Below are 27,616 nucleotides of genomic sequence, written 5' to 3'. Positions count from 1 at the left end.
GGACAAAAGTCCAGCTCCTCACTGTGGCTCCACAGCCCTGTGTCCAGGGCCCCTGCCAGTGTCCAGCCTCCTCCTGGGAGCTTGCCCTCCTCTCCTGACTCCCTCTGCCCCGGTCACATTTGCTTTTCTCTTTTTTCAAACATCAAAATCCTTCCTGTCTCAGGTCATTGTCTCCGCTTTTATTCTGTGTTTCTGAATGAAGATGGCACTGTCCCTTTCTCCTTCAGGTCTAGGCTCAGAGATGCCTCCCATGCCCTCCCACCCCCATCTAAAGTTCCCTCTGCCTGTCAGTGTCTATCACATTAGTCAAGTTTTCTTATCTCTGTGTCAATCCCATCAGAAATGCACTTTTTTTTTTTTCCAAACAGACTCTCACTATGTCCTCCAGGCTGTGAGTGCAGTCTTGTGATCTTGGCTCACTGCAACCTCTGTCTCCTGGGTTCAACTGATTCTTGTGCCTCAGCCTCCCAAGTAGCTGAGATTACAGGTGTGTGCCTCCACACCCTGCTAATTATTGTATTTGTATTTTATTTTATTTTTGAGTCTTACTCTGTCGCCCAGGCAGGAGTGCAGTGGTGCAATCTCAGGTCACTGCAGCCTCCACCTTCCAGGTTCAAGAAATTATCCTTCCTCAGCCTCCTGAGTAGCTGGGATTACAGATGCCCACGAAGCTCGGCTACTTTTTATATTTTTAGTACAGACAGGGTTTCACCATGTTGGCCAGGCTGGTCTCGAACACGTGACCTCAAGTAATCCACCCACCTCTGCCTTTCAGAGTGCTAGTATTACAGGCATGAGCCACCGTGCCTGGCCCAGTTTTTGTATTTTTAGTAGAGACAGGGTTTCTCCATGTTGGCCAGGCTGGTCTCAAGCTTCTGAGCTCAAGTGATGCTTCCACCTCAGCTTCCTAAGTAGCTAGGACCACAGACACACAGATGTGCACCACCCTACCTGGCTAAGTTTTTGTATTTGTGATAGAGTTTTCCTGAAGGGGAGCTCATCCCAGCCCAGCTCCCCACAGCTGAAGTGTGTGGGGAGGGGGCGGGGGGGGAGCTTCTCCAGGAGGGGAGCAGGAGTTTTCCTGTAGGAATTTTTTGTTCCTGGTGCAGTGGGCAGCAGAGGGGACCGTATTTCCTCAGGGTGAGGTCTCCTTTGTTTGTGTCGTTGTGTTACAGGGAGGGGGCGTGTTGATTCTGAGCAATAAACAGCATATTTTTAACATTCAGGATTGACTTCTAAAGACTCTTGGTCCATGAGGAAGAAACCCGGAAGAGGAAGAGGAAAGCAGAGGAGTCAGGGATGGCTCTTCCTCAGGTGAGATGATATTCTCGGTGGATTGTTCTGTCTCCTTCCTTTCAGAAACGCTGGGCCTTGGAGTTGGGAATCTTCTCTGAGTCTGAAGCGTCCTGCCTGACAGGTTTGCTCACCCTCACCCATGCCTTCCCTCAGTCCCTCTCATCTCACTTAGATTCCATCTCTCGTGACCCAGTGACATGAAGTTGGGAAGAGGCGGCACTGGGCATGGTCCTGGGAAGGGCTCACACCAGACATGGATGGAGATGGGGTGAGGGTCCCGTGGTGTCAGTGCTGTTGGGCAGCAGGGATTGTTCAGGGGCCACATCTGGATGCACTGTCAGCTCTCTGTGGACCAGGATTAGAACAGCTGCCAATGGAAGTCACGTATTAATGTGCACAAAGTACGTGGTAAATTCTAGAAAAGGAGACCAATAAAGGAAAATCTTTACTCCCTGATTTTGTACCACATTATTAGGTAATTGAGTGAGTTACTGTGTTTCTGACTCCAAAAATCTTACTAATTAGAATGGAAAGTTCATACATAGACATGAATAATACATGAATGATTCCTTTATTATTATCATTATTATTATTATTATTATTATTATTTGAGGCAGTATTTTGCTCTTGTTGGCCAGGCTGGAGTGCAATGGCATGATCTCAGGTCACTGCAACCTCCGCCTCCTGGGTTCAAGCGATTCTCCTGCCTCAGCCTCCCAAGCAGCTGGGATTAAAAGCATGCGCCACCATGCCCAGCTAATTTTGTATTTTTAGTAGAGACGGGGTTTCTCCATGTTGGTCAGGCTGGTCTCAAACTCCCGACCTCAGGTGATCCACCCACATTGGCCTCCTAACGTGCTGGGATTACAATTGTGAGCCACCGTGCCTGGCCTATTCCTTCATTATTTTAAGAATATGAAATCGGCCCGGCGCAGTGGCTCACGCCTGTAATCCCAGCACTTTGGGAGGCCGAGACGGGTGGATCACGAGGTCAAGAGATCGAGACCATCCTGGCTAACACAGTGAAACCCCATCTCTACTAAAAATACAAAAAATTAGCCAGGTGCGGTGGTGGGCGCCTGTAGTCCCAGCTACATGGGAGGCTGAGGCAGGAGAATGGCATGAACCCGGGAGGTGGAGCTTGTAGTGAGCCAAGACTGTGCCACTGCACTCCAGCCTGGGCGACAGAGCAAGACTCCATCTCAAAAAAAAAAAAAAAAGAATATGAAATCAATGTAAATAATAGGAGGAGATTCATTAAACTATTCTTAGCACATTAAGCTCATGAAGACAGTGGTGTCACTGTGGAGAGGCTTGTGAAACAAGTGTTTTTGGTAAAAATGTTTACAATTTTTCTCAAATATGAGAGTAGTACTTCTTTTTTATCCTAGAGGATAAAGCCATATTCTCATTCCACCTATTATTATTATATTCTGAAATGAAGTCTTGCTTTGTTGCCCAGGCTGGAGTGCAGTGATGATCTCAACTTACTGCAACCTCTGCCTCCCAGGTTGAAGCGATTCTCCTGTGTCAGCCCACCTAGTAGCTGGGATTATAGGCATGCACCACCACGCCTGGCTAATTTTTTTGTACTTTTAGTGGAAACGGCTTTTTACCATGCTGGCCAGGCTGTCTTCCAACTCCTAACCTCAGGTGCTCTGCCTGTCTCACCCCCCAAGAGCACTGGGATTACAGGCACAAGCCACCGTGCCCAGCTCCACCAGTTATTATTACATATAAATGGTTATGTTTAAACATCACATGATGTATATATTTGTTTTGTGGTAAGTCTCCAAGCAAAGCTGCAGCTTAGGCCCTTGGCCATAAGGCATCTCCTTTCCTTGTCACATCCTCCACCCTCCTTCCAACCTCACTGGGGAGCCGCTACCGTCAGTTCTGTGTTAGGTGTCAGAGCAAGTCTCATACATGTGTATTTCTGCATCATTATGAGATTTAAAAAAATTTTGGGCCAGGCGTGGTGGCTCACACCTGTAATCCCAGCACTTTGGGAGGCTGAGGCCACCGGATCATGAGGTCAGGAGATTGGGACCATCCTGGCTAATATGATGAAACCCTGTCACTACTAAAAAATACAAAAATTAGCCGGGCGTGTTGGTGGGCACGTGTAGTCCCAGCTACTTGGGAGGCTGAGGCTGGAGAATGGCGTGAAGCTGGGAGGCGGAGCTTGTAGTGAGCCAAGATCTTGCCACTGAGCTCCAGCCTGGGCGACAGAGCAAGACTCCGTCTCAAAAAAAAAAAAAGAAAGAAAAAAGAATTCTGTTGTAAATTTTTAAAAAATTTTATTTTATTTTTTCACTTTATGCTTGGGGCTACATGTGAAGGCTTGTTACAGGGGTAAACTCACATCATCGGGTTTTGTTGTACCAATTATTTCATCACTCCAGTATCAAGCCCAGTACCCAATAGTTATTTTTATTTTATTTTAATTTAATTTAATTTTATTTTTTGAGATGGAGTCTCACTCTGTCACCCAGGCTGAAGTGCAGTGGTATGATCTCGGCTCACTACAACCTCCACCTCTTGGGTTCAGGCAATTCTCTGCCTCAGCCTTCTGAATAGCTGAGATTGCAGGCGCCTGCCACCATGCCCAGCTAATTTTTTTGTATTTTTAGTAGAGACGGGGTTTCGCCATCTTGGCCAGGTTGGTATTGAACGCCTGACCTCATGATCTACCCACCTCAGCCTCCCAAAGTGCTGGGATTACTGGTGTGAGCCACCAAACCTGGCTGTTATTTTTTATTTATTTATTTTTTTCAAGACTGAGTTTTGCTCTTGTTGCCCAGGCTGGAGTATAATGGCATGATCTCAACTCACTGCAACCTCTGCCTCCCAGGTTCAAGTGAGTCTCCTGCCTCAGCCTCTCGAGTAGCTGGGTTTTCAGGTGCCAGCCACCATGCCTGGCTAATTTTTGTATTTTTAGTAGAGACAGAGTTTCACCATGTTGGCCAGGCTGGTCTTGAACTCCTGTCCTCAGGTGATCCACCCGCCTAAGCCTCCCAAAGTGCTGGGATTACAGGTGTGAGCCACTGTGCCCGGGCCCAGTAGTTATTTTCTCTGCTCCTCTCCTTCCTCCCACTGCCAAGACGAGATTCCTCTTCAGTTAAACAAATCTTGCTACTTTTATATTTTTAAAACCTTTATAAATACATATACACACACATAAATACACATACATCTATACATATACATACATATATACATACATACATATGTATTTTGAAAATCTGGGGAAAATTACAACCCTTTTTATTAATATCTAATTTCTTGTGAGTCTATGTAGGTTTTATTATTGTTTTGGACTTACATATTTTCATACTTTGAGTAATGCTGTTTTCATATATTTATTTTATTTTGAGACAAGGTCTCAGTCTGTTGCCCAGGCTGGAGTGCAGTGGCATGATCTTAGCTCACTGCAACCTCCACCCTCAGGCTCAAGCCATCCCTCAACCTCTGCCTCTCAGGTAGCTGGGACTGCAGGTGCCCCCATGCCTGGTTAATTTTAATTTTAATTTTTTGAGCAGAATCTTGCTCTGCAGCCCAGGCTGGAGTGCAGTGGTGTGATGTCGGCTTACTGCAACCTCTGCCCTCCTGGTTCAAGTGATTCTCCTGCCTCAGACTCCCGAGTAGCTGGGACTACAGGCGAGTGCCACCATGCCTGGATAATTTTTTATTTTCAGTGGCGATGGGGTTTCACCTTTTTAGCCAGGATGGTTTCCATTTCATAACCTCGTGATCTGCCCACCTCAGTCTCCCAAAGTGTTGAAATTACAGGCGTGAGCCACCTCATCCAGCTTTTTTTTTTTTTTTTTCTTTTTGAGACAAATTCTCGATTGCCCAGGCTGGAGTGCAGTAGTGCAATTTCAGATCACTGCAACCTCTGCCTCCCAAGTTCCAGTGATTCTCCTGTTTTAGCCTTTCAAGTAGCTGGGATTATAGTCACGTGCTATCCCCCGCGGCTAATTTTTTCGTATTTTTAGAAGAGGCGGTGTTTCACCATTTTGGCCATGCTGGTCTTGAACTCCTGACCTCAGGTGATCTGCCTGCTTCAGCCTCACAGAGTGCTGGGATTACAGACACGAGCCACCATGCCCAGCCCCACCAATTATTGTTAAATATATATTGTTATATATTTAAACATCACATGATCTATATATTTGTTTTGTGGTAAAACTCCAAGCAAAGCTGCAGCTTAGACCCTTGGCCATAGGGCATCTCCTTTCCCTGTCACGTCCTCCACCCTCCTTCCAGCCTCACTGGGGAGCCGCTACTGTCAGTTCTGTGTCAGGTGTCGGAGCAAGTCTCATACAGACGTATTTGTGCATCGTTATGAGGCTTTAGAAAAAATTCTGTAGTAACTTAAAAAAAGTTCTTTCCGGCCGGGCGCGGTGGCTCAAGCCTGTAATCCCAGCACTTTGGGAGGCCGAGACGGGTGGATCACGAGGTCAGGAGATCGAGACCATCCTGGCTAACACGGTGAAACCCCGTCTCTACTAAAAAATACAAAAAACTAGCCGGGCGCGGTGGTGGGCGCCTGTAGTCCCAGCTACTCAGGAGGCTGAGGCAGGAGAATGGCGTAAACCTGGGAGGCGGAGCTTGCAGTGAGCTGAGATCCGGCCAGTGCACTCCAGCCTGGGCTGCAGAGCGAGACTCTGTCTCAAAAAAAAAAAAAAAAAAAAAAAAAAAAAAAAGTTCTTTCCTTTTTCTTTTTTTTTTGAGATAGAGTCTCACTCTGTTGTTTAGGCTGCAGTGAAGTGGCGTGATCTCAGCTCACTGCAACTTCTGCCTCCTGGGTTCAAGCACTTTCCTGCCTTAGCCTCTTGAGTAGCTGAGATTATAGACAGCCAACACCATGTCTGGCTATTTTTTGTATTTTTAATAGAGAAGGGGTTTCATTATCTTGGCCAGGCTGGTCTTGAACTCCTGACCTCGTTATTCACCTGCCTCAACCTCTTAAAGTGCTGGGATTACAGGTGTGAGCCACTGCGCCTGGCCCATAATAGTTATTTTTTCTGCTCCTCACCTTCCTCCCGGTCTCTACCCTCAAGTAGACCCCAGTATCTGTTGTTTTCTTCTTTGTGTTTTAGTAAATATTTTACTTTGATATTTGATCCTGCTGGTTGTGAATTTACCTGTTGTCATGTTAGTAAACATGGCTAGCTTGCTCTTTGCCATCTGCGTTGGAAAACGGACTGAATGACAACATGTGGGTCCTTTGCGATTTTTCTCTGTATAAAGAGTGCCGTAGTGGCTGCCTCTGCACACGCCTGCATTCCTACACATATCTGAACATTCCTCCAGGTCAGGCAGTTGAAAGCGTGATTGCTTCCTCTAAGATGGGGCATTTCCTGTTTTCTTAGATCTGACAAGATTCCCCCCTGCCCCCGACTGCCAAAGTGTCCTTTTCCAGCAAGATGAGATCCCTCTTCAGTTAAACAAAACTTGCTACTTTTCATATTTTTAAAAACTTTATATATGTACATACGCATTCCCACAAACATGCACACACATATACATACAAATACATGTATACACACATATGCATATATTTCAAAAATCTTTTATATTTTGAAAATCTGGGACAAATGATAACCTTTTGTATTAACATCTAGTTTTTTGTGAATCTCTGTAGGCTTTATTATTTTATATGAACATATATATACACGATTGATTTTTGTACTTTGAGTAATTTTGTTTTCACGTATTTTATTTTATTTTGAGATGGGGTCTCGCTTTGTTGCCCAGGTGTGAGTGCCCTGGCGGGACCATAGCTCACTGCAACCTCCACCATCAGGGTCAAGCCACCCTCCCTCCTTAGCCTTCCAAGTAGCTGGGACCACAGGTGCCTCCCACCATGCCCAGCTAATTTTTTTTTATTTTATTTTATTTTTTTGAGATGGAGTTTCTGTTTCCTGGGCTGGAGTGCAGTCACGTGATCTGAGATCATTGCAACCTCTGCCCCCCCGGATCAAGCAATTCTCCTGCCTCAGCCTCCTGCGTAGCTGGGATTACAGGCATGTGTCACTATGCCCAGCCTATCTTTTACTGTGGACATTGTCATTTTTTGAGACATCAGTCGGGCTGGGCATGGTGGCTCACGCCTGTAATCCCAGCACTTTGGGAGGCCGAGGCAGGCAGATCACGAGGTCAGGAGATCGAGACCATCCTGGCTAACACGGTGAAACCCTGTCTCTACTAAAAATACAAAAAATTAGCCAGGCCTGGTGGCGGGCGCCTGTAGTCCCAGCTACTCGGGAGGCTGAGGCAGGAGAATGGCGTGAACCCGGGAGGCGGAGCTTGCAGTGAGCCGAGATCGTGCCACTGCACTCCAGCCTGGGCGACAGAGCAAGACTCCATCTCAAAAAAAAAAAAAAAAAAACACATCAGTTTTGCTCTCTCTCATCTAGATAATGAATGTCACCTGGTGTGTCAATAAAACTTCCAAACGTTTTTATAACAGGAACCCAACATTGATTTTTTATTTATTTCTTGTATTTTTCACAAACATAAGAAATTTATACTGAAAGTGTGTCTTGATTATACTCAAAGTGTAATAAAACACATCTGGTGAGACGTCATGTGATGAGAAATCCCTCACTCAGATTTGTCAGAACATTCTCTACAATTAAATCCACACTTTCCCCTCTCTCGTCTTCTCATTTTCTGTAAGGATAAGAACTCCGCCCAGAACCATTTCCTTAAAATGTGTTTTCATTTCAGGGTCTACTGACATTCAGGGACGTGGCCATAGAATTCTCTCAGGAGGAGTGGAAATGCCTGGACCCTGCTCAGAGGACTCTATACAGAGACGTGATGCTGGAGAATTATAGCAACCTGGTCTCCCTGGGTGAGGATAACTTCCCGCCTGGGGATGTGCCCTTGTGTATCTTTGCATTTTCTCTGTTTCTCTTGGGAGCCACATCGTTCCTTGACTAAAATGGAAGCCGTATTGAGTTAGAAATGAAAAGTTTCATGATGTAGCATCTGGACTTTCACTGTCCCGTTTGTTTAGATGTTCTGCATTCTTCATGATAGCTCAGTGGGGATTCCAGAACTAAAGTAGGCATAAAACCTTATCACAGCCTGGTCGTTGTGGCTCACACCGGTCATCCCAGCACCTTGGGACGCCAAGGCATGTGGATCACTACAGGTGAGGAGTTTGAGACCAGCCTGACCAACTTGGAGAAACCCAATCTCTACTAAAAATACAAAAATTAGCCAGATGTTGTGGTGCACACCTGCAATCCCAGCTCCTGGAAAGGCTGAGGAAAGAGAATCACTTGAACCCAGGAGGCCAAGGTTGCAGTGAGCCGAGAACACACCACTGCACTCCAGCCTGGGTGACAGAGCAAGACTGTGTCTCAAAAAACAAAAACAAAATCTTATGGCTGACTTTAAAGATATCCAGTTCCCTGTTTGCTTCTCCTGTGCTTTCAATTCAGTAGTTCTTGGAAGAGCTCGATGTCCACATATTACATATTACAACGCTCCCTCAGCATTCAGAGGGAGGCAGTCAGTAGAGGAATTTGTGAAATATTTTCCTAGATCATCTGTAATGTCTTCTTTCCTATTGAAATATAGGGCTGGGTCTCTAGAAAAGCTCCAGCATGTCGTGGTCCTTTCTTTTGATAAGCAGGAGTCTCTTTCTGACCTGCTGTCTCCATGTTGGAGCAAGGGAAAGAGCCCAGGACCGTGGAGAGTGAAGTGAAAATAGCAACAATATCCAGCTGGGTGGGAATGTATTACAGGCGTAAAGGCAGGTAAGAGCTCAGATGGGCAGAGTGGAAGCTCCACCTTCCACTAGTGTGTGGGGAAACTCTGCAAGTGGGAGAATTCTGTGGGAAAAGGAAAGTTTAAGTCCTGACATCCCTGAATGGACATCTTTCGGAAGGGGGCCTGCCCCTTCACACCTGTGGGTATTTCTCGTCAGGTGGGACAAGAGATTGAGTAAAGAAATAAAGAAATAAGACACAGAAACAAAGTATAGAGAAAGAACAGTGGGCCCAGGGGACCGGCACACTCAGCATGTGAGGACCTGCCCCGGCACCGGTCTCTGAGTTCCCTCAGTATTTATTGACCATTATTTTTACTATCTTAGTGAGGGGAGTGTAGCAGGGCAACATTTAGGGAGAAGGTCATCAGGGAAACATGTGAGCAAAGGAATCTGTATCATGAATAAGTTCAAGGAAAGGTAGTTTGCCTGGATGTGCACGTCTGCTAGATTTATGTTTCACTTTACACAAACATCTCAATGTAGCAAAGAGTAACAGAGCAGTATTTCTGCCAGCATATCTTGCCTCCAGCCATGCTTTTCTCCTTTCTCAGAATAGAATGAATGGGAATGGTCTGCTTTACACTGAGAGATTCCATTCCCAGGGACAGAAGCCTTCTTCTTATCTCAACTGCAAAGAGGCCTCCCTCTTTCACTCCTCCTCCTCAGCACAGACCCTTTACAAGTGTCGGGCTGGGGGATGTAAGTTCTTTCCATTCCCATGAGGCCATGTCTCAGGCTGTCTCAGCGGGGGGAAACTTTGGACAATACCCAGGCTTTTTTGGGCAGAGGTCTCTTGGGCTTTCCGCAGTGCATTGTGTTCCTGGTTAATCGAGACTGGAGAATGGCGATGACTTTTACCAGGCATACTGCCTGCAAACATATTGTTAACAAGGCACATCCTGCACAGCCCTAAATCCCTTAAACCTGGATTCAATATAGCACATGTTTCTGTGAGCACAGGGTTGGGGCTAAAGTTACAGGTTAACAGCATCTCAAAGCAAAACAGTTTTTCTTAATATAGATGAAAATGGAGTTTCTTATGTCTTCCTTTTCTACATAGACACAGTAACAAGCTGATCTCTCTTTTCTCCACACTTTGTTTGTGCCTGCTTATCTCTCTGCTCTTACTTTCTTTCTTTTCTTTCTTTTTTTTTATGACAGAGTCTCACTCTGTCGCCCAGGCTACAGTGCAGTGGTACGATCGTGGCTAACTGCAGCCTCCGCCTCCTGGGCACAAAGGATTCTCGTCCCCCGGATTCCTGAGTAGCTGGAACTGCAGTTGCTCACCACCATGCCCAGCTAATTTTTGTGTTTTTAGTAGGGATGGGGATTCAGCATGTTGGTCAGGCTGGTCTCAAACTCCTGATCTCAAGTGATCCACTTACCTGGGATTCCCAAAGCACTGGGATTATAGGCATGAGCTGCCATGCCTAACCATTGTTATCATTTTAAATAGTTTTGTCCTTTAGTTCTTAGTAAACATGTAACAACCAGTGTCCATTCCTTTCAGTATGCAGAAGTGAAGTGCGTTGTATAGATATTTGGGCAGAGGTTATTGTTGCAGGTATGTTAAACATCTTAAAGTTATAGCATAATAATGAAATTTAAAATTTCCATAACCTGGACATGTGCAGTGGCTCATGCCTATAATCCCAGTACTTTGGGAGGCCAAGGTGGGCAGAACACCTGAGGTCAGCAGTTCAAAACCAGCCTGGCTAACATGTCGAAACTTTGTCTCTACTAAAATTATAAAAATTAGCCAGGTGCGGTGGTGGGTGGCTGTAATCCCAGCTACTCAGGAGGCTGAGGCAGGAGAGTCGCTTGAATCTGGAAGGCGGAAGTTGTGGCGAGCTGATATCACGCCATTACACTCCAGCCTGGGAGACAGAAAAAAAAAAATCCATAACCTGCAAAAACTGCTCCACTAGAACTTTTTTTATTTATGTCAGAATTATTTCTGTGTATGTTGCATTTCCATTAACATATATGTACAGTGTTTTTCATGCCTTTTATTTTGAAAAATATGAAAAAATGTTTATTTATGAAGCAAAGGTATACGTATGCCAGTTTCTGTATCTGTCCTTTTATTAATTTTGTATTTATGAGACAGAGTTTTGTTGTTGTCACCCAGGCTGAAGTACAATGCTGTGATCTCAGCTCACCGCAACCTCTGCCTCTTGGGTACAACCGATTCTCCTGCCTCAGCCTCCCGAGTCGCTGGGATTAGAGGCATGCACCACCACACCCACCTAATTTTGTATTTTTAGTAGAGACAGGGTTTCTCCTTGTTGGCCAGGCTGATCTCGAACTCCCAACCTCAGGTGATTCGCCTGGCTCGTTCTCCCAAAGTGCTGGGATTACAGGAATGAAAGACCACGCCTGGACTATCTGGTTTTTTATTTACCTTCACTGGATAACTTTATTTATTTATTTATTTAATTTTTTGAGACGGAGTCTCACTCTGTCACCCTGGCTGGAGTACAGCGGTGTGATCTTGACTCACTGTAACCTCCACCATCCAGGTTCAAGCAGTTCTTCATCCTCAGCCTCCTGAGTAGCTGCGACTATAGGCGTGCGCCACTATACCCAGCTAATTTTTATATTTTTAGTAGAGATGGGGTTTTACCATGTTGGTTGGCCGGGATGGTCTCGATCTCCTGAGCTGGTGATCCGCCCACTGCAACCTCCCAAAGTGCTGGGATTACAGGCATGAGCCACGACACCCGGTCTGGAGAACTTTTTATATGCTTGTGGGTTGGAGTTACTCTTTAGCCTTCTTTCATTTCTCTTTTTTTTTCTCTCTGAGACAGAGTTTCGGTCTGTCACCCAGGCTAAAGTGCAGTGGTGTGATCTAGGCTCACTGCAACCTCCACTTCCCAGGTTCAAGCAATTCTCCTGCCTCAGCCTTCCAAGTAGCTGGGACTACAGGTGAGTGCTAACACGCCGGGCTAATTTTTTGGTATTTTTTTTAGTAGAGTCGGAGTTTCAGCTTGTCAGCCAGGATGGCCTCAATCTCCTGGCCTGGTGATCCTCCCGCCTCAGCCTCCCAAAATGCTGGGATTACTCACACGAGCCACCGCACCTGGCCTGTCTCAAGGTTTTTAAAACATGTTAGTGCTAGTAGATGGCTTCAAGTATTGCAAGTTTTACAGTACAGACTCTTAACTTCCTTAGTTTAATAAGATTTGTCAGCTTTCGATGATGTTAATGATGAGATGCTCTTTTTCCTGTCTCTGTCATTTCACTGTCCTATTAGAAATAGAATAGACTAGCCAGCCGCGGTGGCTCACCCCTCTAATCCCAGCACTTTGGGAGGCTGCGACACGTTGATCACTTGTCAGGAGTTTGAGGCAAGCCTAGCCAACATGGTGAAACCCCGTCTCTACTAAAAATACAAAAATTAGCTGTGCATGGTGGCGTGCACCCATGATCCCAGCTAATTGGGAGGTTGAGGCAGGAGAATCCCTTGAACACGGGAGGTGGAGGTTGCAGTGAACCAAGATCATGCCACTGAACTCCAGACTTGGCGACACAGTGAGACTCTGGGCTGAGGAGGGAGAATCACTTGAGGTAGGATAATCCTGCCAGTACACTCCAGCCTGGGTGATAGAGCGTGACTCCATCTCAAAAACAAACAAAAAAGGAAATAGCTTAAACTGGGAGGCTTCAGACACAGACATTTATTTCTTATGAATTTGCAAAGTGGGAAATCCAAGAGCGAGGTGCCAGCCACATTGTTTCCTGGTGAGAGCCTTCTTCATGGTTTAGCCCAACCATCTTCCTGCCATGTCCTGACACAGTGGAAAGAGGAACAGGAAACGAGCTCTTTACTGTCTCTTTATAAATGCGCTGGTCCTATTCACGAGTCGTCAACACCCATGACTAGATCCTCTCAAGGTCTGCATCTGCAGGAACATCCTATTAGAGAATACCAAATCTACCGAAGCTTATTTGAGAAGTAGTTATTTATCTTATTTTATTTTTTTGAGACAAAGTCTCATTCTGTCACTGAGGCTGGAGTGCAGGGGCGTGATCTTGCCTCACTGCAACCTCCGCCTCCTGGGTTCAAATGTTTCCTGCCTCAGATTCCCAAGTAGCTGGGATTACAGGCGTCTTCCACCATGCCCAGCTGATTTTTTTGTAGTTTTAGTAGAGATGGTGTGTCGCCATGTTGTCTAGGCTGGTCTTGAACTCCTGAACTCAGGATTCACCCACCTCAGCTGACCAAAATGCTGGGATTACAGGCATGTGACACTGCACCCGGCTGTTAGCCAATTCTTGTTCCTGATAATGCTGTGTGTTTTCTTGACCTCATATATCAGAAGGTGATCTTAACATGTATTTCAGGTCTTACATTGTGTACTGGTGGTAACTACAAGTTTTGGCTTTTTTCTTAAGAGGGAATTGTTTAGAATCCTTCAGTCTGTATAAATCTACTTTTTTTTTCTTGCTTGTTTTATCCTGGGTTGCAGTATTTGATTAATTGATTTTTATGACTTCACATGTGAATTTTCAGTATGTGGTATGCAATATAACTGACACACTCCCCCATTAATGTCACAAAGTGCCACAGGGTACAGTGGCTCACACCTGTAATTCCAGGACTTTGGGAGGCCGAGTCGTGTGGATCACCTGAGGTCAGGAGTTCGAGACCAGCCTGGCCAACATGGTGAAACCCGATTTCTACTAAAAATACAAAAATTAGCCGGGCGCGGTGGCTCACGCCTGTAATCCCAGCACTTTGGGAGGCCGAGGCGGGAGGATCACAAGGTCAGGAGATCGAGACCACGGTGAAACCTCGTCTCTACTAAAAATACAAAAAATTAGCCGGGCGCGGTTGTGGGCGCCTGTAGTCCCAGCTACTCGGGAGGCTGAGGCAGGAGAATGGCGGGAACCCGGGAGGCGGAGCTTGCAGTGAGCTGAGATCCGGCCACTGCACTCCAGCCTGGGTGACAGAGCAAGACTCCGTCTCAAAAAAAAAAAAAAAAAAAAAAAATTAGCCAGGCATGGTGGCATATGCCTATAATCCCAGGTGCTCAGGACCTAAAGCAAGAAACTTGCGTGAGTCTGGGATGCAGAGGTTGCAGTGAGCCAAGATCATGCCATTGCACTCCAGCCTGGGTGACAGAGCCAGACTCTATCTCAAAAAAACAAAAATACCAAAAATTAAAAATAAAAGTCACAATATGCCTGTTCCACATGGATATAGGTGATTTTGTTACAGTTATTCAGAAAAATATGGTATTAACTTTTTTTTTTTTTTTTTTGAGATGGAGTCTCACTCTGTTGCCCAGGGTAAAGTAAAGTGGCACGATCTCAACTCACCACAATCTTTGCCTCCCAAGTTCTAGCGATTATCCTGCCTCAGCCTCCCAAGTAGCTGGGATTACAGGTGCCCGTGACCACGCCTGGTTACTTTTTGTATGTTTAGTAGAGACGGGGTTTTGCCACATTGGCCAGGCTGGTTGAAATCCTGACCTGAGGTGATCCATTTGCCTCGGCCTCCGGAAGTACTGGGATTACAGTCGCGAGCCACCACGCCATGTCTTTTTTTTGAGATGGAGTCTCATTTTATCACCCAGGCTGGAGTGGAGTGGTGCAGTGTTAGCTAACTGCAACCTTGGCCTTTTAGCTTAATGCAATTCTTGTGACTCAGCCTCTGGAGTAGCTGGGAGTACAGGCGCTGGCCACCACACCTGGCTAATTTTTGTAATCTTTTCTTATCTTGTCAGTGCTATGGTTATTTGACAATACAGAATTTCCACTAATTTTGGTTATTCTCACAATAGCCTGAGGTGTATTATTTACCAATATAGTATATTGTGTGGTTCTTTAGCATTTATTTGTATACACTAAATATGCTGTAAATATGAAGGATGTACATTTTTCTCCGATGTGGCAGTGATAAGTGTGATACGCTGTAGGGTCACTGTGGAAAAACACTCCTTACTTTAGACTTACACATGTTTGTGCCCTGTCAGTGTTTTGTCATAATATTGGGAATAGGCTTCCATAGAAATGATTTGAAGGACATGTAATCGTCCTTGTTTATTAAAGAATCTTACTCCTTTTGTGTTCCTAAACTTTGAAGCTCATATTTGGGAAGTTGTAAATAAGAGATATTTACACATTTCAGTATTATATACCATCTGTACTTAATTGGAAACCTATTGGTGTTTAAATTTTGTAGATATCTCTTCCAAATGCATGTTGAAGACATTGTCATCAACAGGGAAAGGCAATACAGAAGTGATCCTCACCGGGACATTGCAAAGACAAGCAAGTCATCACACTGGAGAATTTTGCCTCCATGAAATTGGGAAAGACATTCATGACTTCGACTTTCAGTGGAAAGAAGATGAAACTAATGGCCATGCAGCACCCATGATGGAAATCAAAGAGTTGACAGGTAGTACAGACCGACATGATCAAAGGCATTCTGGAAACAAGCCTATTAAAGATCAGCTTGGATCAAGCTTTCATTCGCATCTACCTGAACTGCACATATTTCAGCCTGAAGGGAAAATTCGTAATCAAGTTGAGAAATCTGTCAACAATGCTTCCTCGGTTTCAACAGCCCAAAGAATTTCTGATAGGCCCAAAACCCTTATTTCTAGTAAGTATGGAAATAATTCCCTCCATTCTTCATTACTCACACAAAAATGGGAAGGACACCTGAGAGAAAAATCTTTCGAATGTATCGAGAGTTTCAAATCCTTTAATTGTAGCTCACTCTTAAAAAAACACCAGATAATTCACTTAGAAGAGAAACAATGTAAATGTGATGTATGTGGGAAGGTCTTTAATCAGAAGCGATACCTTGCATGCCATCGTAGATGTCACACTGGTGAGAAACCTTACAAGTGTAATGAGTGTGGCAAGACCTTTGGTCACAATTCATCCCTCTTCATCCACAAAGCACTTCATACCGGAGAGAAACCTTATGAATGTGAAGAATGTGACAAAGTTTTCAGTCGCAAATCACACCTTGAAAGACACAAGAGGATTCATACTGGAGAGAAACCATACAAATGTAAGGTTTGTGATGAGGCTTTCGTGTATAATTCATATCTGGCAAAGCATACTATACTTCATACTGGAGAGAAACCTTACACATGTAATGAATGTGGCAAGGTTTTTAATCGACTATCAACCCTTGCACGCCATCGTAGACTTCATACTGGAGAGAAACCTTACAAATGTGAAGAGTGTGACAAAGTTTTCAGTCGCAGATCACACCTTGAAAGACATAGGAGGATTCATAGTGGAGAGAAACCATACAAATGTGAAGAATGTGACAAAGTTTTCAGTCGCAAATCAAACCTGGAAAGACATAGGAGGATTCATACTGGAGAGAAACCATACAAATGTAAGGTTTGTGACAAGGCTTTCCAGAGGGATTCACACCTGGCACAACATCAGAGAGTTCACACTGGAGAGAAACCTTACAAATGTAATGAGTGTGGCAAGACCTTCCGTCAGACATCATCCCTTATAATCCATCGTAGGCTTCATACTGGAGAGAAACCTTACAAGTGTAATGAGTGTGGCAAGACCTTCAGTCAGATGTCATCCCTTATATACCATCATAGACTTCATAGTGCAGAGAAATCTGAATAGTGTAATGAATGTGGCAACACCTTCCATCACTATTCAACCCTTGTAAATCACAGGGCCATTCATACTGGAGAGAAACCTTACAAGCGTAACGAATGTTTCAAGGTTTTTAATCAAAAAGCAACCCTTGCATATCATCATAGACATCATACTGCAGAGAAACCTTACAAATGGGAGGAATGTGACAACGTGTTCAGTCATAAGTCAAACCTTGAAAAACATAAGAAGATTCACACTGAAGAGAAACCATACAGATATAAAATTTGTGACAAGGTTTTTGCATATAATTCATACCTGGCAAAACATACTAGAATTCACACTGGAGAGAAACCTTAGAAGTGTAATGAGTGTGGCAAGACCTTGGGTCAAAATTCACACCTTGTAATTCACACTGGAGAGAAACCTTACAAGTCTAATGAATGTGGCATGGTTTTTAATCAATAATCACACCTTGCAAGTCATCACAGACTTCGTACTGCAGAGAAATCTTACAAACGTGAACAATGTGACAAAGTTCAGTCACAAATCCAGCTTCAAATACGTAGGAGAATTCATACTGGAGAAAAAACATACAAATATAAGGTTTGTGACAAGGCTTTCGGGAATGATTCACACCTGACAATACTAGAATTCACACTGGAGAGAAACTTTACAAGTGCAATGAGTGTGGCAAAGCCTTTAGTGGGCAGTCACCACTTATTCACCATCAAGCAATCCATGGGACAGGGAAACTTGACTAATGTAATGATTGTCACAAAGTTTTCAGTAATGCTACAATCATTGCAAGTCATTGGAGAATCCACAATGAAGAGAGATCTTAAAAGTGTAATAAGTGTGGCAAATTTTTCAGACATCGTTCATGCCTTGCATTTCATTGGTGAACTCATGCTGGAGTGAAACCTTACAAATGTCATGATTGTGGCAGGGTCTTCAGTCAAGTTTCATCCTACGCAAAACAGGATAATTCATACAGGAGAGAAAGCTCGCAAGTTTGATGACTGTGGCAAAGCCTTTACTTCACGTTCACACCTCATTAGGCATCAGAAAATCCATACTGGACAGAAATCTTACAAATGTCATCAGTGTGGCAAGGTCTTCAGTCTGAGGTCACTCCTTGCAGAACATCAGGCAATTCCTTTTGGAGACAGTTGTTTCAAATGCAATGAGTATAACAAACCATCAAACATTAATTGACATTAGAGTCAAATCAGCCTTGACCTGAGTTTGAGTTGACTTAACATTGAGTTCAAGCATTAATTACCATTAAACTGTTTATGTTAAGAGGATTGTGCTGGGGGCCATGGCCCATGCTTGTAATCCCAGCACTTTGAGAGGCAAAGACAGGTAGGTCACTCGAGGTCAGGAGTTTGAGAACACCCTGGCCAACAGACAGGAGCCACTTTTCCCAAACTGTATTTTCTTTTTCTTTTCTTCTTTTTGAGATGGAGTCTTGCTCTGTCGCCCATGTTGGAGTTTAGTGGCATGATCTCGGCTCACTGCAACCCCCTCCTCCTAGGTTCAAGCGATTTTCCTGCCTCAGTCTCCCTAGTAGCTGGCACTACAGTTGTGTGCCACCATACTTGGGTAATTTTTTGTATTTTTAGTAGAGACTGGGTTTTACCGTGTTAGCCAGAATAGTCTCCATATTCTGACTTTATGATCCACCTGACTCCACCTCCCAAAGTGCTGAGATTACAGGTGTGAGCCACTCTGCCTGGCCTGTTTTTTGTTTCTTTAACAAAAAGTTATAGGGATTTCTATGAGTATTGTACTGAATCTAAATCACATTCAGTTGTATAATCATTGAGCAATATTAATTTTTCCAATCAGTATGGGGTTTATATCTATTTATACATGTTTTTAATCATTTTGATCAATGTTTGTAGATTTCAAGGTACAAACCTCACCTTTTAATGCTTATTTCTAAATGTTTCTTAGTTTAAGTTCTTTAGCAAATGGAAGTGGTTTCTAATTTTCTTTTAAAATTATTTATTGTTAATGTATGGAAATTCAGCTAATTTTGGGTGCTGTTGTTCTATTCTGCAAATACACTGAATGTGTTTATTAGTTCCAGTTGCATTTTGATTGACTCTTCGTGATTTTCTTCACAGAATGTCATGTCATCAACGAACAAATAAAATTTGACTTCTTTCTTTCAGATTTGGATGAGTTTTATTTCTTTTGCTATTTCGTGGCTCTGGCTAGGACAGCCAGTATTGATTGAATAGAAGGGGTGAGAGTATTCTTGCATCATGTGAGATCCTACAGGAAAAGCATTCCATTTTCCCCGATTGGTTATTTCTGCATTGGTCATTTCATGGATGGTCTTTCTATTGTCGAGGTAAATTTCCTTCTGTATCTATTTTGTTTAGGATTTCCATGATGACTGGATGTTGAATTTTGTGAAATGCTTTTTCTTCGTCTACTGAGATGATGTGATTTTCATCTTTCATTCTGTTCAAGTGGTATATCTCATTGATTTGCTTGAATATGTTGAACCATCCTTGCATCTCAGAAATAAGTGGTACTTGCATATCTACAATCCTTTTTATATCCTCTTGAATACAGTTTGCTAGTACAAGGGGTCTTCAGGAAGTTCATGGAAAAATACATATTATGAGAAAATTGTGCGTGATGTCGCATTTTCTGCACCAAAATAAACTGGTACAAGCTTGAGCCCAGGAGGTAGAGGCTGCAGGGAGCCGTGATCATGCCACTGTACTCCAGCGTGGGTGACAGAGCCAGATAGTGTCTCAAGAAATCAATATGGTGAAATTTGGGTAGAGGAACAATGAAATCATTGATGCTTTATGAAAAGGTTATGGAGACGATGCCCAAAAGAAATCACTAGTTTGTAAATGGATAACTCATTTTAAGTTGGGACATGACAGTGTTGATTAAAATATAGAAATTAGCTTGGTGTGGCGAGTGCCTGTAACACAGCTATCGGGAGGCTGAGGTAGAAGAATGACTTTAATTTGGGGACCAGAGGTTGCAGTGAGCCGAGATCACGCAACTGCACTCCAGCTGGGCAACAGCAAGATTCCGTCTCAAAAATAAAATAAAGTAAAATAAAATAAATAAAATAAAAATAAAACCGCTTCTCAAATAAGCTTTGGTATAATCTTAGGAGGTAACATCATTGTTTTGCAACTATAATATGTGTTCGAAATATTCTTCTATGACCCCACATTTCATTAGATATGTTTTTTAACCATTTTAAGACTGATTTTCTCTGAAATTTACTGTGTTCAGTTTGCCTGAGGACTGCATGCTTTCTAGTCTGTATCATAATTGGAAACATTTTCTGGTACCTTATAAATCATTTTAGTTTGTTTCAATGTGTACTTGATAAAGATATGAAGGAACTTTTTCTTTATGCTGACATCAAAATTTAGCTGAAGTAGCCTATTATTCCATTTTCTTTGTTCAAGTCATCTGATTAAACGGTGAGCTGTGAGCTGCTAAGTGAATGTTCCCTTCAAGTTTCTCTGGTCCATAGTATTCTTTGCAGATGTTGAAGGATGGGCAGGATTGACTTGGAACCTTGTTCCAGCAGAGCCCCTGTGTTCATGAAGAAAACATTTGCTCAGATCTCCTTTGTACCGCTGCCTCTCTTTCAGTGTTTTAAACACCTATAGCTATGTGTTCCCAATCGTGTTTATTTTGAAGATATTACTATCATTTTTTCTGAGAAAATAGTTACATGTTTAGGATTCATACCATCAGAACCTTAGACGTTGAAAGAGATACTTCATTTGCTCAAGTGTATAAAATTGTCCTGGAATTTTTTTTTTTCTTTTTCTGAGACAGAGTGTCACTAGGTCATCCATGCTTGAGTGCAGCGACACGATCTTGGCTCACTACAACCTCTGCCTCCCAGGGCCAAAGATCCACCCCGGTTAGCCTCTCAAATGGCTGAGACCACGGATGCACACCACCACATCTGGCTAATTTTTTGTACTTTTGGTGAAGTGTCTCCTTCTCGAAACAACAGTGACTCAACCTGTAATGTACAGGTGGGGAATAAGACCAGAAAAGCTCAGTCAGAGTGACGCTGACCCCTGAAATACTTTGCCAAATAGTGTGTGGCTTTTCCTGTAGGAGAGGGCAATGCTCAGGAGTCATTTGAATTTTAAATGGATTCCTGTCCTCCCAAAATGTAAAAACACAAATACCAGAACGGAAAAAACGGGGGATTAGACTCAAATCATCTTGAACTTATTCTTTTCTCTGGCCACACCCACTGCTTTTCCTTATCTCACAGTTTTAACCCACCTACCCATGTCCCCTGCAGGCCTGTCCCCTGAGTTCTACAATCCTGTGTCCAGTTGTCTCAGCTCTCTGCTGGGACATCAAACAGGCATCTCCACCTTCACGTGTCCATAAGTGACTTCCTAAACACCTAAACACATTCCCTTACAGTCCTACACGTCTCAGATGAGGGTGTCGGTGTACTTCTGGAAACTTAGTCAAACTTGACAGCATGTATTTTAAATATGGGAGATAAATTACATTATTTGTAAGTGTTGTCATTTATAATGTAAAGAGAAAGTTGCAGGTATACATAAAAGGAGTGAGAAAATACATCATTTCTGAAATTCTTTTGAAGTGTGAGAGAAAAATATTTTAAGACCTCATCCCTATGGATCTGGGCTCCCAGGACCCCTCTGACCTCATCTCCTGCCTGGGTTCTCCTTGCTCCCTCTGCTCCAGACACGCAGGCTTCTTTCTTTTTTCTGGGACTGAGGTTGCTCCTTTCTCAGGGCCTTCACTCGGGCTGTCCCTCTGCCTAGGATTCTCTGGCCCCTCAGCTGCAAGTGACAAGCAGCGTTTCTTCCCTAAGTATTTGTTCTGACATGAATTTTTCTGTGGAAACTTCTGATCGCCCACAGTACCCCATTTGACATGGCAGCTCCACCTTCACCCCCACCTCTGGTCCATGTTACCTGTTCCATGTGATTCTTTTTGCTCCTTCGCTATTCACTGGATCCTGGTGGGAACAAGTCCCCAAGCAGAGAGCAGAGCCAGAAGGTGCGGCTGTGCTGGGCTGGCGCCCTCTGAGGGGAGCTCAACCCTGACTTCACATTAGTGTTCTCAGGCATTTTGCAAATACATCTTTTATGCTGTTTTATCAGAGATTGCTGTTATCATAGATTTAAACCCACCCTCAGTAATATTTACTATGGTGCTGGTGATTCTCATCGGTGTCCAGCATTGAACATCGAGGCAGTTTCCTCCATGTTGAGAGCTGAGATCAGCCTGTGATCCACAGGGAGGTGGGGGGGCTGTGCTCTGCATGGGGTTTGGTTAGGGCCAGATCTGTGCCCTGGAGATCTGTGTCCTGCTGCAGCGTGTGTGTGTGGACTTTTCCAGGAGGGGAGCAAGATCTGAAAACGGGTCAAGGTTACCCTTGTAGATCTTCCTGTGGTACGTTCTTATATCTGCATGATCTCTGGGACAGTGGGCAGCAGAGGACCGTCCATCTCCCGGGTGAGGTCTCCCCTGTGTGTGAGTTTTGTCACAGGAAAGGAGGGAGTGATTTCTAAACATTAAATCTCTGATTTGGCCGGGCGCGGTGGCTCAAGCCTGTAATCCCAGCACTTTGGGAGGCCGAGACGGGCGGATCACGAGGTCAGGAGATCGAGACCATCCTGGCGAACACGGTGAAACCCCGTCTCTACTAAAAAATACAAAAAACTAGCCGGGCGAGGTGGCGGGCGCCTGTAGTCCCAGCTACTCGGGAGGCTGAGGCAGGAGAATGGCGTAAACCCGGGAGGCGGAGCTTGCAGTGAGCTGAGATCCGGCCACTGCACTCCAGCCCGGGCGACAGAGCCAGACTCCGTCTCAAAAAAAAAAAAAAAAAAAAAAATCTCTGATTTTTTTTCACATACAGGATTTCCAAAGACTCATGTTACATGAGGAAGCCACCAGGAAGAGCAAAGAAAAGGATCCAGGGATGGCTGTTCCTCAGGTGAGTGATATTCCTCGGTGGATTCTGCTGTCTCTTTCCTTTCTGAAATGCCAGGTATTGTAGTAGCCAGTCTACAATAGGCAGGGGGATGTCCTGAAGCGTCCTGCCTCACACATTTGCTCGCACTCATCCATGCCTTTTCTCAGTCCTTGTCATCTTCATTTAAATTCCATCTCCTATAACCTAGTGACATGAGCTTGGGAAGAGGCTCCCCTGGGCATGGTCCTGGGAAGGGCTCACACCAGACATGGATGGAGATGGGGTGAGGGTCCCGTGCTGTCAGTGATGTTGGGCAGCAGCGATTGTTCAGCGGCCACATCTGGATGCATGTTTAGCTCTTTGTGGACCAGATCAGAGAAACTGTATATGAAAGTCATACATTGTGGGTGAAAAGACGAGATATCAGACTGTTACTGTGTTTGTGTAGAAAAAGGAAGACATAAGAAACTCCATTTTGATCTGTACTAAGAAAAATTCTTATGCTTTGAGATGCTGTTAATCTGTAACCTTAGCCCCAACCCTGTGTTCACAGAAACATGTGTGTATTGAATCAAGATTTAATTGGTCTCGGGCTGTGCAAGATGTGCTTTGTTTAAAAAGTTCTTGCAGGCAGTATGGTTTGTGAAAGGCATTGCCATTCTCCATTCTCGATTAACCAGGGACACAATGCACCAAGGAAAGGAGCAGGAACCTCCGCTCAAGAAAGCCTGGGTATTGTCCAGTTTTTCCCCCACTGAGACAGCCTGAGATATGGCCTCATGGGAAGGGAAAGACCTTACAGTGCCCCAGCCCAGCACCTGTAAATGAAATGGTCTGTGCTGAGGAGGATGAGTGAAAGAGGGAGGCCTCTTTGCAGTTGAGGTAAGAGGAAGGCATCTGTCTCCTGCTTGTCCCTGGGAATGGAATGTCTCAGTGTAAACCCGACTGTACATTCTATTTACTGAGATAGGAGAAAACCGCCCTATGGCTGGAGTGAGACATGCTGGTGACAATACTGCTCTTTAGTGCACTGAGATGTTTGTGTAAAGTCAAACATAAGTCTGGCCTACGTGCACATCCAGGCACAGCACCTCTCCTTAAACTTATTTATGACCCAGAGTCCTTTGCTCACATGTTTTCCTGCTGACCCTCTCCCCACCATTACCCTGTAGTCCTGCCACATCCCCCTCGCCGAGATAGTAGAGATAGTGATCAATAAACACTGAGGGAACTCAGAGGCTGAGGCCAGTGCAGGTCTTACTTGCTGAGTGCCGGTCCCCTAGACCCACTCTTCTCCCTCTATACTTTGTCCCTGTGTCTTATTTCTTTTCTCAGTCTCTTATCTCCACCTTGTGAGGAATGCACACAGGTGTGGAGGGGCAGGCCCCCTTCAGCACATTAATGTGCATTGGTATCTGGTAAATTCTGGAAAAGGAGACAAACTAGGGAAGCTATTTTGCATCTGATTCTGTAATGCATTTGAAGCTACACTAGTGAGTCAATATCTCTGACTCCAAACTTTCTTTTTTAAGAGACAAGGTGTCACTCTGGGGCCCAGTCTGGAGTGCAGTGGAACCATTCTATTAACAGCAGCCTCAAATTCATGGGCTCAAGTGACACCCATATTAGCCTCTCAAGGAGCCAGGATGATAGGCGTGTGCTACTATGCCAGGCTAATTCTAATCTGAGAGAAGATGAGAATGAGAGCTATGTACAGAATGAGGGAGGGAAACAGTGATGAAGATGAAGGGGGACCCTGGGTGCAGATGAGCGGTGAGTTGATTGGATGTGATGATGAAGTGATGACGTGTTGCTCCCTCTATTTGTAATGTAATGAATTTAAGTCCCTCTGGTACATAATATTTTAGGCAGGTGTTGAAGGATGGGCTGGACTGACTTTGAACCTTGGTTTAGCAGAGCCCATGTGTTCATGAAGAAAACATTTGCTTAGATCTCATTTCTACAGCTGCCTCTTTTTCAGTGTTTTAAACACCTGCAACTCTGTGTTCACAGTGTGGATATTTTGAACATATTTCTGTGACTTTCTGGGAGTGAGTAACTACATGTTTGGGATTGATGCCATCAGAACCTTAGACCTCAAAAGAAGTTTTTTTTGCTCAAGAATATACAAGATGGTTTTGGAATTTTTTTTTAAAATTTTTTCCAAGTGGCATGTCACTCTGTTACTTAGGCTGAAATGCAGTGGTACAATCTTGGACCACTGTAACCTCTGTGTCCCAGGCTCAAGTGAGCTTGCATCAGCCTCCCAAGTAGCTGGGACCACAGATGTGTGCCAGGAAGCCTGGCTAATTTTTTGTATTTTCGGTAGAGATGGGGTTTCACCATGTTGCCCAGGTTGGTTTCAAACTTCTGGGCTGAAGTGCTCTGCCTGCCTCAACCTCTCAATGTGCTGGGATTACAGGGGTGAGCCACACTCCTGGCTTGTTTTGGAGCTTTCTGTTTTGATTTAATTTAATGTAACTTAATTTAGGAGAGCTAAGTAATTAAACATGAGGCCAAAGTACATAAGAAAGTGGCAGTCTTTTATTGCAAATATGCATACACTCTCAGACGAGGTTCTCTGATCCTCAGGTGTGGGGGGCCAGGGAAGTCGCGCTGGCGCTCTCCGGTGATGTTCTCCAGTCCACGAATGTGGGGGGCCGAAGAAGTCACGCCGGCTCCTGCTGGCGGCCGACTTTTATGCCTGGGAGCTGGAAGGGGAGGAGTTTGGGGCGTGTGTGTAGGAGTGGCTTCTTGAATTTCGGTGTCCCCGGCTTGACGTCATTCTGCGCATGCTCAGTTGATTTGGTTTTTTTTTTTTTTTTTTTTTTGAGACGGAGTCTTGCTCTGTCCCCCAGGCTGGAGTGCAGTGGCGTGATCTCAGCTCACTGCAAGCTCCGCCTCCTGGGTTTTATGCCATTCTCCTGCCTCAGCCTCCCGAGTAGCTGGGACTACAGGCGCCCGCCACCTCGCCCGGCTACTTTTTTGTGTTTTTAGTAGAGACGGGGTTTCACCGTGTTAGCCAGGATGGTCTCGATCTCCTGACCTTGTGATCCGCCCGCCTCAGCCTCCCAAAGTGCTGGGATTACAGGCTTGAGCCACTGCGCCCGGCCGCTCAGTTGATTTGGTTCTTTTCCCAGGCGCGGGAAAATCTGTGATGAAGAACCCGGAAACAATAGGGACTGCTCCATCTTGTTCACCTTCCTCCATCTTGTCCTTTTTCCCTCACCCAAACACTTTCCAGTGGAGGAAGACCACTGGGCCTATTGGGCCTTCCAGGCCATCACATGGGAATGAGCCACACCTCCTTCCTCCTCACCTCAGAGCTTCTCAGGATAACTTGGGGAAATGTCTCCCGCGGTGAGCCTTGGTGAGCCCACCTGTAACATAGAGGTGAGGAATAAGACCAGGAAAGCTCAGTCAGAGTGACACTGACCCCTGAAATGACTGACAAAATACAGTGTGTGGCTTTTCTTCTGGGAGAGGGTAGTGCTCAGTTTTAACTGGAATTTTTTTTTTTAGTGTGACATTTTTAATTTAGTTTGGTTTCACTTAAGTTTAATGTTACTTCCACGCTGTGTTTTAGTAAGAACAATACACATTCTGTATCTATGGCTCCAGTCAGATATCCACTATTACAGATTACCTTCAAGTTAGACATACTGAACAAAAGAGTTTGAGTGAGTGAAGGAGGGGAGGAGTGAGGGGAAGGAGGTAGGGGGAGGGGAAAGGAGAAGAGCGAAGCATTGAACAGCCATGCCAGCTTCTCCATACCACCTTCAACACTAACCTGCTTCAGTGGGAGAGTAAAGTAGGCAAGAATGAGCAGCCACGGACTGTTGAACTGTTACCAGCACCGTGCTTTTCAGCAACATTTCAGCAGAGCTTGAAACATTTTTTACAGCAAAACCATTACAACAAACTCCCTCCCCAAACAACCTCTCACCATCTCAAGCTAACACTCAATTACTTTCAAACATTGGTATAAAATGCAGTTTAAGCCATTAGAAAAATAGAAACCAATATCACTTATGCCTCTATCATGTGATTAACCTCTCTCTTAGGTGCTTGCCTCACTTAGAGGTCTAATGGCTTTCAAATGTCATTTCCATTTCTAGCAGTGATTTTGCCACATCTGGCACGGAGACAACACAGTGACGGTGAAGAAGCCTGTATGTAGTTCGGTTAGTGTCTTAAAGAACCTAAAACCTGGGACCAGTAAAATCCACAGAAATTCACTCTCACCTTTAAGAACTTTTGAAAACTGTTAAAACAAAACAAAACAAAACCCAACAGGGCAGGAACCAAATTCTGAGACCAAATGTAAAAGTCAGATTTAGTGGTTCTTGGTGACAGTGGGGAGTTTCCAAGGGGTGGAATGGGGAGGACTCGGGTGGTCACAGATAGTTTCTCTTGTTGGCTTCTTTGGCTCACTAATTTGAGTCTTTATGGCTCACAATTTGGTCTTCCACCTCCTGCAGAGCTTCTTTATTCTGTTCTTCTCTGTCACCCTGCATGTCCGAAGTACCTAGTGTCAGATTATCACGAAACAACTGCATGGTAAGTGTAGAGTCCTTATAGCTTTCTCCACTCAGCATATCCAGTTCTGCAATGCATCATCCAAAGCTGCCTTTGCCATCCTGCAGCACGGTCAGGGGAATTAAGAATTTCCTAGTAGAATATAAAACAATCGAGAGCAAGACCTAAGCGGATAGGACGCGTTGGTGGAAGTTCTGTCAATGCAGTATCACTAGCAGCTTTATCAGCCACTAGACTATTCTCTGCAGCCTCCTTCCTGTCATTTCCTGTGGCAAATTCTGCCAGATACCTGTGTAGTCCCCTTTCATTTTATAATAGAAAACCTTGGGCTTGCCAGTGTTAGCTGCTGGAATGAGGGGTTTGTCCGGCACATCCAGAATGTCACAACAGATTAATGTTAGCTCAGTCTCAAATATTTG

At 44.5% G+C, this 27,616-nt stretch overlaps 1 protein-coding gene and 2 pseudogenes across 7 annotated transcripts; 2 read left to right on the top strand and 1 right to left on the bottom strand.

The window, feature by feature from the left end:
* Positions 1–1,224: 1,224 nt before the first annotated feature.
* Positions 1,225–19,375, top strand: LOC112612449 (zinc finger protein 468). 7 transcript variants are annotated; one of them, XM_025367019.1, is made up of 6 exons: positions 1,225–1,314; positions 8,035–8,161; positions 15,279–16,035; positions 16,204–16,337; positions 16,422–16,649; positions 16,734–17,913. In XM_025367019.1, the coding sequence occupies exons 1-6, from the start codon at positions 1,300–1,302 to the stop codon at positions 17,039–17,041; spliced, it is 1,569 nt and encodes a 522-aa protein (XP_025222804.1). In that variant the 5' UTR covers positions 1,225–1,299; the 3' UTR covers positions 17,042–17,913. The 7 variants fall into 7 exon arrangements, with proteins under 7 accessions (XP_025222804.1, XP_025222803.1, XP_025222802.1 ...); XM_025367018.1 differs by adding exons at positions 1,469–1,704; positions 11,899–12,016 and having other exon boundaries at positions 1,227–1,314; positions 15,279–18,862; XM_025367017.1 differs by adding exons at positions 1,450–1,704; positions 11,899–12,016 and having other exon boundaries at positions 1,227–1,314; positions 15,279–18,862.
* On the top strand, positions 17,121–17,899 carry LOC112611919 (annotated as a pseudogene).
* Positions 19,376–27,091: 7,716 nt separating the features above from the next.
* The window catches only part of LOC112611918, a 70,637-nt pseudogene continuing 70,112 nt past the window's right edge, over positions 27,092–27,616 (bottom strand).

The sequence above is a fragment of the Theropithecus gelada genome, chromosome 19, assembly GCF_003255815.1.
Source record: "Theropithecus gelada isolate Dixy chromosome 19, Tgel_1.0, whole genome shotgun sequence".
In the NCBI taxonomy this organism is placed as follows: Eukaryota; Metazoa; Chordata; class Mammalia; order Primates; family Cercopithecidae; genus Theropithecus; species Theropithecus gelada.
This window is presented reverse-complemented; position numbering and strand designations above follow the sequence as displayed.